Below are 15,661 nucleotides of genomic sequence, written 5' to 3' on the forward strand. Positions count from 1 at the left end.
AGATCACGAGTTACATTAGAATGCGATTTATACTTGTCCTGCAGACTTTGTTAAAGAGGGGAATGGTATCGGATATAATTGCGCTAGGCCTAAGTTCAAAATTTGATAGGACAGAATGTTGCTAAACAGAAGCAGTAAAAAGCAAAGGTTAGAGTAGATTCACTCTTCACTGTATATTATAACATTACTATTTTTAATACTGTAGTTTATTGGATTATTTAGTAATTATCTATGTGCTCATACCTACAACCTAATTGGAAAACAATTGCGATGGTAAATGAATGAAAAACGTCCTCTTTTCAGACCGGAGAACTTTTCCTCCGGAACTGGTCGCTTTCTGGACAGGTGGATTTTTTCACAAGTCGAAATTAAGTCATTTAATTGCCAATTGTTTTTTGATGAAGTAAAAATTGTAAAGAAAATTTCCTGCTATCAAATTGTCTGAGATATTTACACTTGTAAAGGGTATGTTCAATCAGGAATTTGTTCTGTCAGGAATCTGTTCAGTCAGAAATAATTTGTTCAGTCAGGAATATGTTCAGTCAAGAATTTGTTCAGGCTGGAATTTGTTCAGTCAGGAATCTGTTCAGTCAGGAATCTGTTCAGACAGGAATTTGTCCATTCAGGAATCTGTTTAGACAGAGATTAATATCCTGTTGTGAATTTATTGCAATAAAATACTTAAGTAAAATTCATTGGTGATTTGAATTGTAAGGTATAAATATTGTTGTAACATGAAACTCATAACGGTAAAACAGTAATAACTAAAAAGAACAACAGTTTCAAAACAACAACCAGAGATAACAACTAAAAACAACTTAAACTAAAGTTATGATAAAAAAGATTAAGATTTTTTTTATAGAAATAAAGCTTACGGTGGCATGAAAAGAAAACACTAGCTAGAAGTCTTCCAAACCAGAAATTAGTGTCGTGAGTAAATATATACTTGGAAGAAACATGTCATAAACAAGTTGCCGAATTCAAATTTTTTTCAAGTCGGTTGATAACTGCCGAAGATAATGTGTCATTTTGCCAACTTTCCTCTTTTGGTCGTAGTCCTATGCTCATGGAATACAAAGATATATGCTATATTCGGAGTTTGTCAGTGTCTGGAACCCCTTCCTGGAAGCCCGTCAGAAAGGTATATACTTAATATTCTCTGTCATCTGAAAGGAAACATGCGCCAAAAGAAACACTGTCTACAAAAACTTCCGTGTATTATATAAAAAAGATTAAATAGCAGAAATATGTTTTATTGATCTATACGGGCTCTCTAATATAGAGGTACATCATTGCGATCTCATATGTGGAATATGAAATACCTTCATTTTATCATCATTAATCGTAAAGGAAATAATTTAACAATTTCTTACATCAACCGACGCACTCGCATTCTCACTCTGCACTGCCTTTCGTCCGATGGGACTAGCCGGGAAAGCTCCCGACATAACGGGTTCTCGGTCTTACTCTGTTGCTTTCTCTGGCAGCGAGCTCTTGCGGAGAGACGGAATTTGCAAATATGTAGAGAATCTCGCCATCTGATAAGTGATCAGTGCTTGGGTTGTTAGCAATCTGGTTGAATGAAACGGGCTTTTCGACCGGTGTGTCAAAGAAGACCTCCTCTTCTCTGAAGAGCTCCTCACAAACAGGGCCCTCGTCAGTGTGAAGTGGGTGGCAAGTAGCCACACATTCCTCAAGTGTCCTGTAGCTGTACTTCAGACCCTCTGAGCCGCATCCTCCGTACAGAAAACAGTCACACTGGTCCGTTCGGGGGAGGGTTGTAGTAGTACCTGACATAAGAAAGGTGAGTACTTATTAGTAGAGACTGGGCTAGATTTTCATTATTTTACAGTTATTAATTGAAACATTAAAGTCGATATGGGATAAAAACAAAACATGCAGTGATGGCCAATTTCACAGTAATTTTCCTATTTCAATACTTATTCATTTACTCAGACTCTGTCGATGGTTTACAAGTAGATTATTTTTGGACATGAATTTCTTACCTAGGGAATGCAGCACGACAGTCACCAGTGGGTGGTGTTACTCCACACATTGGATGTCTCCTGGGTGTTTGTCCCAATGGCTTCTGCTGAGGATTTACAGGAAAGTTATGGGTGACTCCGGAGGGGGTGAAGCTGCCACTTGATGCAACCTGTGTCTTTGTTGGAGGTGATCTTGGAGGATTACTTTGGGTATTTCCTGGTTGGTGAACTGAAGTGGGAAAATCACCACCAGATGAGCCAAACGAGGTTTCTGGAACTGTAGCTCTTTGTGGGACAGTCTGAGGTCTCAAAGGCGAGCCACTGGCAGCTGGGAAGCGCGGCGTCTGTGGTATATCTGCTCTTTGTGGGACAGTCTGAGGTCTCGAAGGCGAGCCACTGGCAGCTGAGAAGAGCGGGGTCTGTGGTATATCTGCTCTCGGAGGAACAACTGGTAGCTGGGGCACTTGCTGGTCAACGGAGAATCTAGATGTAGAAGGTCGTAGTTGGTCCCGACGTTGCTGATCCTGACGCAGTGGATTTACTTGCAAGGGATAATTCTGGTGAGGTAGTACAGGGCGATGAAAAACAGGATCTTGTGAGCTGTCACGCACTCTCTGGGCTAAGGCGGCTTGTCTGAAGGGCGCCACCGGAGAAAGATGAGGAGGAGGAGGAGGGGCATTAATAAAGGCACCGTCTGGCCTCACTATTGGATTACCAATGAGGAAAGTATCTCTCGGGAGAACCTGGGAGAGCAGAGACATACCCCCCTGAGCTTGGGAGGTCATCCATATTGACGCAAAGGACAGGCTGACTAGGAGCGCCCTGAATTTTGCCATGCCGAATCTGCAAAAGGAAAAAGGACTTTTTAAAAAATATATAAACAAGTGATGCTGTTCTACAGCACAAGGATACAGAAAGGAACTATTTCCAGTGCTGTTTAAACATTTTTTCTTGCTGCACTCTTAAGGGGCTTGAAGAGTAAACACAACACTTATTTGAAAGTATACATTCAAATTAACTTCAGTAGAAAATCAATATTTCGAATAGAGACCTTATAACTTTTAAGTGGAATTAAAGATTCATTTAAAAAGAGCATATCATCTTCGTGCTTTGAAAATTTGGTTTAGGGCACTAAAGGAGGTCGAATTATGTAAAACGCTATTGTGTTCTTGACAAATGTTGTAAACTGCCACATTGCTGAGAATCTAATACACTGCAGTCTCTTCCTTACTCCCTACCATCTGCATTCACGACTAAAAAAAATACAGTATAGCTTTAAAAATTTAATTAAAGACGGTTTTCGAACCATGTCCAAATCCGGGCCCCATTCTGTGTCGAGACAGACAACCCAAAAGGACCCATCTTTCCATAACAGCAACTGCCACGAGAGAGAGAGAGAGAGTAAAAAATGTTTCTTGATAAATTGAAAATTAACGAACTACAATAGAAATTTTCATATATGATTTAGCTTCTATTTCAGTGTACGGACTCATTGAGGATCAAAATAAAAGGTCTGTGAATACAAAATCATGTTTGCAGCTTAAGGCTTATGAATGCAAGAAAGTTATTCCGTGTTAAAAATTATCTTTAAAAAATTGGAGACTATGAAATATGAAAAACAAAACCCATTTCATAATGGATGACAGTAGCTTATTCATGTGACCTAATCACTCAAACAGTTTAGGGTACTCCACATATCAAATAATGCCAATTTTCGTTTAAGGTATTAATTATTATTATTATTATTATTATTATTATTATTATTATTATTATTATTATTACTGGAGAAGCAAATCCACGGTTATGTAAATGTACATAGATTCAAATTTAAAACTAAGGATATCTTTCGGGAATTTGCTCGGTTCCCCTTTTCAATCTGACACATAGATGTAACAATCCAACTAAGTAAACATAAAAGGAGTCAAAATAAGCGACTTGTTTACGAACTATGGAACCGGTCGGCAAGCATAGATCAGGCATTGCCTTCGTTTTCTGGCGAGGCTTTCATCAGAAAACGACGGCATTGCCTGATCTATGCTGACGACCGGTTCCATAGTTCTTAAACAAGTCGCTTATTTTGACTCCTTTTATGCTTACTTGGAATGCTACATCTATGTGTCAGATTGAAAAGGGGAACCGAGCAGATTCCCGATAGATATCCTTAGTTTTAAATTTAAATCTATGTAAATTTACATAACTGTGGATTTGTTTCTCCATTTGAAGACTCATGCTACTATGAGTAGTTTTTAATTATTATTATTATTATTATTATTATTATTATTATTGTTATTATTATTATTATTATTATTATTATTATTATTATTGAGAAGATGAAACCCTATTCATATGGAACAAGCCCACAGGGGCCATTGACTGACAATTCAAGCTTCCAAAGAATATCATTTTCATTCGAAAGAAATAACAGAAGGTAATGAATGGGAAATACAGAAAGGGGAGATAAAGTATTACAAAAACAAATAAATTAACAAAATAACTAAATGGACCTCTGAAGTCATTCTGCGCTGAAGTGGAAATTGACAACGAAAAGATATGAAAGGTTTAACATGAGGAACTCAACTCGCTGTTGTACCATGAAACAAACAGAACCTTTTAGGCACTGCCTACAGTGCACCGCATGAGGTGCACTGATGGCAGTACTCCCCAACGGGATGACTGGAGTTATAGTAGATTCACATCAACCGTGCATTTGACGTCTAGGCCACTCCCTTACGATGCTCCTGATTGGCTGTTGATAAGCCAACCACAGGGCTGGAAACTGTCTCTCGAGAGAGTTCACATAGGCAGCATCTGTATTATGAGCTCTCCAGAGGGATACTTTTCAAAGGAGAGGTGGAACATACATCCTGCCTACGTGAACTCTCTCGAGAGACTGAGAGGTTCCAGCCCTGTCATTGGCTTATCAACAGCCAATCAGGAACGTCGTAAGGGACTGGCCCAGACATCAAATGCTCGGTTGATGTGAATCTACTATAGCTCTCACTTTCTAGCATGGCATCGAGTGAACTAGCGTTTTCTTCCTAGTAAGTCTTGTCACTTCCTTCCTATAATTTTATTCAAAGAATCCTGCAATGACGTCATTCTGATGGAGACCGCTTATAGTTTGCCGGTTTTTCGATATATATATATATATATATATATATATATATATATATATATATATATATATATATATACACATATATATATGTTTGTGTTGTGTTGTGTGTGTGTGTGTGTTTGTGTATGTATATTGATATGTAAATATATCTATGTGTGCGTATATTATAGCAAAGGTGCAATCCATTAATAACCTAATACTATTTTCCTGGCATTTTAATACAATTTTATCTACTTGTTGATTCCTTAATTTATTTCTTTTTAATACGTGGGTTCTCTTCTTTCTGTATTTCCCTTTATCTTCTTCTTCTTCCTGATGAACGCCGTATTCTTTGGAAGCTTGAATTTCAGTTCAATGGCCCCGTGGGCTTGTTCCATATGAATAGGTTTCATCTTCTAAATAATAAATAACAATAATAACAAATTCATCATATATATATATATATATATATATATATATATATATTCATTTATATATGGTATAGATATTATATATATATATATATACATATGTGTGTGTATGATTATATACATATACACACACACACACATATATATATATATATATATATATTATATAGATATGATATAATATCTATATATCTGTATGATCTTGTGCTATATGTATTACAAAAGTAAACCAATCCTCAAAACGCCGGTACATAGCGCTTACATTCAAACGATCAAGGTTCGATTTGTTAATGTAGCAAAGAATCGACGATAGTAATGCTTCATTATCAAAACACGTAGACTCATTAGAAATTCGGTGTCCCCGCAAGTGACTGTTAAGTATTCTGGTCCTATTACGTTTCAAGGACACGAAGAAAATGTTAATAATATATTCTAGTAGGAGCTGTTTGGACGGTACAGTTGCCGGAAGATGCATCATTGTCAATTACTAGGAATAAGTTTATGAAACCAACTTCCTGGAACGTGGTATTCGAGTGATTTGATGCCGTCATCACCTGGGAAGTCTAGTTTTCGTATGTGATAGTACAATGACTAAAGAACAAATCTTATTTTTTTTAAGCTAAGGTATCTAATTCCAGTAGAACCTTACAGTCAACTGTCCTCTCTCTCTCTCTCTCTCTCTCTCTCTCTCTCTCTCTCTCTCTCTCTCTCTCTCTCTCTCTTTCTTTCTTTCTTTCTTATACACACACACACATACAGGGAAAATCAGGACATCTCCAGATTCAAAAATCTCTCGCTCCCTCTGTAAACATCAACGCAATGTTTCCTGATTCAAATGTTCTCTCTCTCTCTCTCTCTCTCTCTCTCTCTCTCTCTCTCTCTGTCCTACCATGGCTGATATAATTCTGGCTCACCTTGGCCTAGGGAATGCTTCTAAACTTTCACTTGAAGGCGTCGTCTGTCTTTTCCTTGTCCCTTGCAGCCATAGTCTGATTATCACGGACAGACTTGCAATCATGATGGGCAGTTAACATACAGGACCCAATTTGTGCACGAATTAAAAACGAAAAACTTGAATTTTTTTAGGTCGTAGGACAGATCATTTGTAAACGCGGTATTTACATTATATTTTCTAATTTGTTGCTCTGCTTATTGTTTGACCTTTTTTTTCAATGTTGATTTTGATGGAAAATTAACTTTCTACCCAAAATCAATTCGGAACACGGCCATACATTAACCATTGTAGTTTTTTTCGACCTGTTTTTCAACGCGTTAATGAATACAGTTTCTAACTGAAATGCCAAAATATCAATAAAACAAGGGTCCGAAAAAAAAAATGAAAGATGCCGTGAGGAAACTAGGATTTAAAGGGGAGTGTAACTCACAAGGTGCCAACTAGAACCAAATAAGGCCAAAGGCACGTGGTGGCACCCATACTGGGATCTGCGATCGAGGCCAGCGCCAGATTCGCACTGCATGATAAATCAGTTTGAACGCACCTGAACGAGTGATGACTGGCGATTGGCCGTTTTAATTGGTGTCGCATCAACAAGCGTCATCAACGCCGCATACATGAACTACGTATAAGACAGAGTTCCTTGTTAATTAATAATCAGATTCATTCATACGAAACTACAACTGCATAAACCAAGAGAGATGAGTATGAGACGATACTAAAATATAGCAACAAAGCAACTGAGATATGATGAGTTGCCAGCTACTTTTTGAAAGTGAAAAACGTCCGGTGCCGTTTGCTAGCCCAGGCTCGAAGGAAACAAAAAAGAAAAAAAAAAGGGGGGGGGGGGGGGGGGGAAGGGGGGGGGGGGGGGGGAAGGGGGCCGATTGAGGAAGGAAGAAACTCGGGGCTTGAGCAAGAAGGAAGCGATAGGCCTCGTCCTCTTCATCTTCCTGGTTTATTTTCGGAGTTCCTCGTTCGGTCCGCCCGTCAGCCCCCATTTATTTATTAGTACTAGTTTCATAAAATTAATTCTTTTCCGTCGGTATTAACCCTGTAAGTATCCACCTTTGTCAAAGTCCAGGGTAAACTTATGCTAAGTCAAGTAGACGGCCGAACGAAGATATCGTTTATGAAGATAATTTGTCGACCATACAATATAGTACTAAACGCGGCGTCCCATTGAGCTTCCGCCATGTTTAGTACTATCACCTCGCAGTAGGTGACAGAGGGGGACACATATCGGATTAATACCTTTTCCGTCATGTCTGCTTTCGAAGACCGAAGAATTATCAGTTAATAACAACACAAAATTAACTCATCAAATCATGATGGAAAATCACATACATGCCTAACGTAATGTCACCATGAAACCTTCCTTTCCTATTCATCCTATTCATCTGTTACCATCAATATCGATCATGAAAATAAAGCACTGGAAAGAGCTACAACGAGTCGCGTATTACAGTCAAATTTTGCAAGGATTAGGCCTCAACCACCAAAAATAGAAAAAGGAAGAAAAATTGCCACGAAGGAAGTTAGCCCAACTTATTTTTTTCGTATTTTCCTCTTTCATTTCTTGTTTTTATATAATTTTGGTATAATCCTCGCACAATATGACTGGTGCAAGCGACTTGTTACAGCTGTTTCCAGTTATTTGTTTTCGTCATCACTATTGATGGTGATATTAGAATAGTGTAGTATAAGAAGCATGAATTACGGATAAATAGGTCAAATGAGGACAGAAAGACGTATGAATGGATGCGGTTTTGTAAAAGAGTAAATTCATTTCCAATGGCCTGTTATAGATCAATAACCCTGAGAGGGTGAAAATATAGAAAAGATGGAAATAAAAGTAATTTCGACAGTAACAACAGGCATGAATGCACATTATAAATATAGAAAAGCCAAGAAAAAACAATGATAAAAAAACATCTTACTTGCGGTAAGCCCCTTGTTTTTATGCATGCATCGTTTGTTTTGATTCTGGCAAGGTCGGTAGTGACATTGTACACTCTCTCTTTCTCTCTCTTGTCTTGTTTGTTTATGTTTGATTGTATCAATATGCGAACTTAAGATTTAGTCATCCTATTTAATCAAGCTTCATTTGGAAATATTATTTTTAATTCCATCTAAATATAAATATTAATATCAAACGTAGAGTCCGAAACTTTGAATTACAACTGAATTCATGCATGCAAGCACACACCGACGCATGATGTTTAGCAAATAGACAGTACTTGCACGTTGACATATTAGGAGCGTGTGTCATCTAAAGTACTGTTACGTTAACGTAGTGTCACATTGACAGATCCATACAAATTTCGTTACCTCTTCTCCCATACAACGAAAGAAAAATATCGGCCCCAAAATACAATGGAAAACATGAAGGAGTAATTTTTCAAAACTGTTTTTCGTAAGGCCTATGCTTCACAAGGCCATTGGGTGGCTTTCTTCAACCGGTTATCGCATTGCGAAGAACAGGCCGATGAGCATCACGGGCGACAGGTGCAAGAAAAGCTTCCATCACGGGAAACCCTGATTTCGCAACGCTGCGTCATGGAGGCAAGATGGAAGAGGAGCACTCACCGGAATAAGCGAGACACTTCTTTCAAATAATCACAACGGTACTCACTATTTGTTTAAGAGACTGAACAGGTAAATTCCACTTGTCTCGAGAGAAATAAAGTCCTGAAACACTAGGGCAAGGGAGAGAGAGGACTCTCGTTCAGCGCTGCGCGACTGGAAGTGACCCTGGAAGACTCCTGAACATCACTATATATCGGTCTAGGAATACTCACCGACAGTGTGATTGCACCCAAAAGCTTGTGAATGAATCGGCACCTCTGCGTCGTGTTTAGCGTTAGTTATAGACTTTAAACTTGCAAAGCGGACTTTAGGGAAAATGATGATATAAAACTTGTTGTGAAATAATTGAAAAATAGAATCCTTTATATTTAATTTGCAAGACCCTTCGTCGAAAGGGCTTCCGGGTGGGAATAACTGGGATTTACCAGTCTCCTCCTATCCACTCGCATTCACATCACACATCCTTTTTTGTTGTTTGTTTACAAAACCTGCTCTAAGGTGTTCCCAAACAGTTATGACGCCGGTTAGCGCGCATTACATGGGATACCGGCAATTAACTACAAGTTAAGAGAGCACGAGTAAGTAAAAATTATGTTAATTACGACACCTGTCAGATTCTCTGTGATGATTGCTTGGTTATGCAAACAAACCGATTGTCATGACATCGTTATACGAAATATATATGTGCGTGCGTGTGTGTATGTGTATGTGTGTGTGTGGTGTGTGCATTATCAAGCTATTTGCGAACAAGCAAATCCTTTCGTTAGTGACTCACATGAGCCCAGGCTAGTCATAGCACCTCCTTGGTGAGTCTCATGCGTAGAATAGTCGCTGACATGGGCGAAGCTTTTGAACGAGTTCCATTTAATATTGGCTTTTCCCAACCTTATCGCGTCTATTCAATTAGTCTTTCAGAGCAATATTCACCTCAGTCGTAAGGTGACAAGAATCTTGAATCAATGAACACTTGAAAACAAATATACAAAATCTTTACTCGTTTCCTCATTGTAATATTGATTTTAATCTTTGCAACCTAAGATTACGTTAATATTGCCACTCGAATAACAGAGCGAATATTAACGATTATGCTCATGATTTTTTTTTGTATGCATGCATGCTGCAAGCCCCAGAGGCATGATGGACGAAAAAAACTCGCCTGACTCGTCCGGAGAAGGGCGTAGCAAGGTGGGGCCCCAAATCTGAAGCACCCAAGAAGCCTCTTCTTTCGGAATGCGTTATTTGGTTTATTTCCTCAGATGATGTTCTTTTTGGACCTCCTCACTTTTGAGTTTTTTTTCTTTTTATCCATTTTCTTTAGATAATACAAATTAGATTATGTTGTTTTTGGAAATTCTCACTTTTGAGTTGTTTTTTTTATCCATTTTCCTTAGATAATACAAAATAGATGATGTTGTTTTTGGACCTTCTCACTTTTGAGTTTTTTTATTTCTTTTTTATCCATTTTCTTTAGATAATACAAAATAGATGATGTTTTTTTGGACCTTCTCACTTTTGAGTTTTCTTATTTCTTTTTATCCATTTTCTTTAGATAATACAAAATAGATGATGTTTTTGGACCTTCTCACTTTTTAGTTTTTTATTTCTTTTTTATCCATTTTCTTTAGATAATGCAAAATAGATTATGTTGTTTTTGGACCTTCTCACGTTTGAGTTTTTTTTTCTATTACCCATCTTCTTTAGATGATACAAAATAGTCGTGAAAAAACTGTAATAAAAAGTGAATGTTCATGGCATTATACATTAACAAACAACTCTCAGTCAAATTCAAAGAAAATTTATTTGAAAATGAATTTGTGTTTCTCATTGTACCGCATGACCCTGGCGCTTATATACAGAGACTCGGAGAGAGCGAGAGAGAGAGAGAGAGAGAGAGAGAGAGAGAGAGAGTCTTAAAAATAGTCAAGTATGAAATTTGAGAACGGCTCACAGTTTGTTTGGTTCGTGGGTACCACTGTATTGCATGACACGTGTTTTTGTGGGGAGAGAAAGAGACAGAGCGAGAATCTCATGACGGCTACCTATCTAAATTGCCTTGAATATTTATTCTGTATTTTTTCTCGTGACAGATCACAAAATCCTTCTTCTTCAACGCCTTTTATACCTCTTAATCTCACTTTTTCGTAGTTTCATATCAGTTCAAAATAACCTTGATTTCACTCGTTATTTTGGAGCTACCTCTAATCTTCAAATACTCAAGAGTTTCGTCACAAAATGTTTGTATTTTTTTAATCATTCGTAAGGAGTTGGAAAATCTGTAGCCTTTCAAACAACTTGGCCTTGGCTTTGCCAAGGCCCTCATATAGCAGTGAAATATACTTTTAGACGCCTGAAAAAACTAAACTTTTTTTTTTAAAACTCCATATTCAAATAAGTTACATTTTTGGCCATTGATTTTGGTTGTGGTGACTACCATGTCTCGTTTCGAATTTATTCATACCGATTTTGACATCTTCCACCGCATGGTAGGTCATGGTGTGTATCACAAACTGTCTGTAAAGCAAGATTGCATCTCTTTTTTATGTATATGTGTCTGATGATTTTTCAAGCAGATGTTAATTTCCGTGCATCTTTGAAATAGTTTTTATAGCTACAACGCACACACGTGTACATATATATATATATATATATATCTATATATAATATATATATATATATATATATATATATATATATGTATTATATATACATATATATATATATATATATATATATATATATATATAGTAGTCGAAAGCTGGAGGAAGGAATGAAAGGAGTTGACCGAGCGCTTTCGTGTATTTTTCACACCTCTTCAGGGTCAAGTGATACAAAAATTCATTATTCGTTACAAAGACACCTCTGTGGCAGCAATACATAAACATAAAAACTATCGTACTACTATTTAAAAACTAATTGTCTAAAAATGTTATTTACAAGTAGTTCATCCAGTTTGTACATCCCGGGGCTGCTGTTGATCAATTCTACGCGATTTTTCTTTATTATACATGATTCAACAATATTTCGTTTTATGATGTCTTTACAGAACATGAGTATTCTGAAAAACCATAAGGAATTATTACAAAAGTTCATCACTGTAAATCCAACTCTTCCATATTTATATGGCGTTATCAAAACTCATAAGGAAAATAATCCTGTTAGACCCATTATAAGTTCGGTAGGCTCTTGTACTTATAAACTATCAAAGTGGCTTGTTAACGAATTGTCTCCAATGCTTCGTAACATATCAGGTGTGTCCGTGAAAAATAATGTGGATTTTATAGACAGGTTAAGAAGGTTTCAATTTAATTATGATTTTAAGTTAATCAGTTTTGACGTCAGCTCATTGTTTACAAAGGTACCTGTGGATGAACTACTTGAATTTATGAAGGAAGAAATGGAAAAATATACTTTCTCTTTGGACAGGCCTTCTATGATTAAGCTGATAGAATTGTGTGTTAGAGGTTGTAAATTTATGTTTGGAGAAAGATATTATGAACAAAAGTTTGGCATGGCAATGGGCAATCCATTTTCTCCATTACTTAGTAACCTTTACATGGAGTTTTTTGAGAGTAAGTACTTACCAAGGATACTTCCTAAAGGTATCCTATGGGTCAGGTACGTTGATGATATATTTTGTGCTTGGCCTGTTGACAAAAATGAAGAGCTTCCTAACAGCATTAAATACCCTAGTACCTTCTATAAAATTTACCTTGGAAACTGAAGTAGATAACAAGTTGGCGTTTTTAGATGTTTTAATTGTGAGGAATGATAGAAATTTTAAATTTTCTGTGTACAGGAAGTCTACAAATGTAGATTCCTACATACATTTTTATTCTAACCATCATCCGAGAATGAAGATGATGGTATTTTCGTCTATGTTTTTAAGGGCACTGCGGGTCAGTTGCCCTGACTTCCTCGAAGCTGAGCTTCAGAAGGTCCGAGACATTGCAACAAACCTTAGATACCCTTGTGATTTTATTGACAGGGCTTTTTGTAAAGCAAGAAAAACATTTTATGAAGTTAGTCGTAAGAGTGATTTTAATATGAAAAACCTCCTTGTTTTACCATACTGTAACCAGTTTATGGCCATCCCTGGGCTGTTGAGACCATTTAATGTTAATGTCGTTTTTAAGAACTATGTACTTAAGAATTTGTTAATCAGGAATTCCCCTCTACAGAAGAGTGGCTGCATATATGAGATCCCTTGCAATCAGTGCAAGAAAATGTACGTGGGACAAAGTGGAAAGGATCTCGAAACAAGATTAAAACAGCATAAATATAATGTTAGAACAGGGAATAATGCAAGCAGCTTGTTTCAACATATGAATGAATGCAACCACACTATGAATTGGAAAGAAGCAAAAGAGATCATGTTCTGTAAAGACATCATAAAACAAAATATTGTTGAATCATGTATAATAAAGAAAAATCGTGTAGAATTGATCAACAGCTGCCCGGGATATACAAACTGGATGAACTACTTGTAAATAACATTTTTAGAAAATTAATTAGTTTTTAATAGTAGTACGATAGTTTTTATGTTTATGTATTGCTGCCACAGAGGTGTCTTTGTAACGAATAATGAATTTTTGTATCACTTGACCCTGAAGAGGTGTGAAAAATACACGAAAGCGCTCGGTCAACTCCTTTCATTCCTTCCTCCAGCTTTACGACTACATGAGATATCGCATGTTTTAGCGATAGTTCGTATATATATTATATATATATATATATATATAGATATATAAAAAATTAATTTATATGATAATTATGATATATGTATATGTATATGTATATGTATATGTATATGTATATGTAAGGCGTAGGGTTTTTGATTAATAATATATTGTCCATGTGTTCCCTGTGACCTATGGAATGTGGAGAACAGTGTAGAGGTAACGACCTGAGAGTAGCTGATGAATGAGTTTCTAGGGGGGCGTGAGATAAAAATGCTTAGTTCGACAAGTCAATGCACGACAGTTTATGAACTCTTCTCAAAGTGCCTTTGTGAAACTGGATGCAGCTAGAACCGTGAGGCGCTATCGAACTGTGTGTTCGTATGTGCGTGTGTGCCTCTTCCCTTTAATAGGTTCATACCCAAGCCTATGGGAGGGATTTTGACAGAGGGCTTCAAGTCACAGGCAAGATGCCGTGGCATTCGCCGGGGGAGTTTTTTTATTAATAGTGTTTAGTGTCTGGTTGTCTGGGTAAGTGTTGAAGTGCTTTAGCCAAAGGGATGGCTTGTTTGATATCTTGTAAGATGTTCCATTTTATTAACTTTGTCTTTAAACTTGTGTGTACTTACCGGGATGTGTTCTGTATCTTTGAAACAGACGGATCTGGAATACCGGGGGACAAAGAGTTCCCAGAGGGGTGTAGACTTTTTTTGGTGACTTGACATTGTACTGTTTTTGAGTTAGTCTGTAAGACTGGATTACTTGGTTGATTGATTTATTTATTCTTGTTAATAAACGTTAATGTTATGATGCAACTCTCTCATTTTCATTACCTGTTAGAATGGAGAGAAAGAGGTGGAGAGAGAGAGAGAGATTCCTTGGAGAGAGAGAGAGAGTCTCGAGAGAGAGAGGCTGTGTGTGTAATGTTGTGTGTGGTTTCCTTCCGTTTCGTGTCCACGCTTACCTTATGAATAATGGGGGAAGAATCCCCCCAGTTACAGTGGTGGCGAGCGGTTAAGAGGGGATATAAAAGTGTTCTTTCTTTTCTATGCCTAGGAACGCCAATGTAGAGATGGGTGGCCAGTTAGAAAATAAAAGGGGTTATGGCTTAGCGATAGTTTTCGAACGACAAAGCTTTGTGGGATTGTGGAAAATTGTTAAATTGTTAGATCTCGGTTGCTAAGTGAAAAAGGGGTAGAGAAAATATCCATCCGTGGGATGGGGGGATGAGGAAAGAAAATTTCTATTAGGGTCATCAAATTTGCTCGTACCGAGATTCTTCAGGGCGTGAGCCGTGAGACAAGCAACTCAGTCTAGTTCATGAGTGACTGTTGCTAGGTGCGTTTTCACCGATCGCGTTTGTATTGTGCCGACGAGATTTACATGTTTTACGAGAATTTCGAGTTCTTTTTTTTCCCATTATGGAGTGGTGAGTGTTAACTATTGTTTTGAAGGAGAGGGTTTTTGTTTAAATATTTCAGGGTTATGGGATTGGTTCAAGAGGTCAAAATTTTTTTTCTTGTCTTTGCCCCATAGTGACGTGTTTTCTTTATTTGTACGTGTTTGTAATAGACGTATGCATTCATCTTTGTTTAAAACATAGGAGTGTATTTTTCTATGCATGTGAACTGTGCTTAGATAAGCGGCCACAATTTTACAGGCTCAGCACATTTCTGCAGAGAAGCGCGTTGCATTGCGAGGGTATTGGCATCCCTCGGGGGATAGTTGTATGGAGGGTACCACTGGCCTCCCTCGAGAGATAGTGCAGGGATGGGCACTAGTGTATACCTTGGGAAGGGGTCCTCAGACACTGTTCAAGGGGAGATGGGGGTACTGCTGTTCTGTCGCTTGACTGAGGGGTTGTTCTCAGGGGGGGAGAAATTTTTTTTTCTCAGTGTGGGTGAACTCCCCCTTTTCCTTTTTTTTTT

The 15,661-nt window shown here is 37.5% G+C and overlaps 1 protein-coding gene across 1 annotated transcript; it reads right to left on the reverse strand.

Moving 5' to 3' along the window:
• Positions 1 to 1,200: 1,200 nt before the first annotated feature.
• On the reverse strand, positions 1,201 to 9,252 carry LOC135222653 (basic salivary proline-rich protein 1-like). The gene is made up of 3 exons (XM_064260796.1): positions 9,104 to 9,252; positions 2,007 to 2,828; positions 1,201 to 1,790 (listed from the first exon to the last, which is right to left on the reverse strand). Exons 2-3 carry the CDS (start codon positions 2,819 to 2,821, stop codon positions 1,754 to 1,756), a joined length of 852 nt encoding a protein of 283 aa, XP_064116866.1. The 5' UTR covers positions 2,822 to 2,828; positions 9,104 to 9,252; the 3' UTR covers positions 1,201 to 1,753.
• Between the last annotated feature and the right edge of the window lie 6,409 nt (positions 9,253 to 15,661).

The sequence above is a fragment of the Macrobrachium nipponense genome, chromosome 8 (genome assembly GCF_015104395.2).
Source record: "Macrobrachium nipponense isolate FS-2020 chromosome 8, ASM1510439v2, whole genome shotgun sequence".
Taxonomy (NCBI): Eukaryota; Metazoa; Arthropoda; class Malacostraca; order Decapoda; family Palaemonidae; genus Macrobrachium; species Macrobrachium nipponense.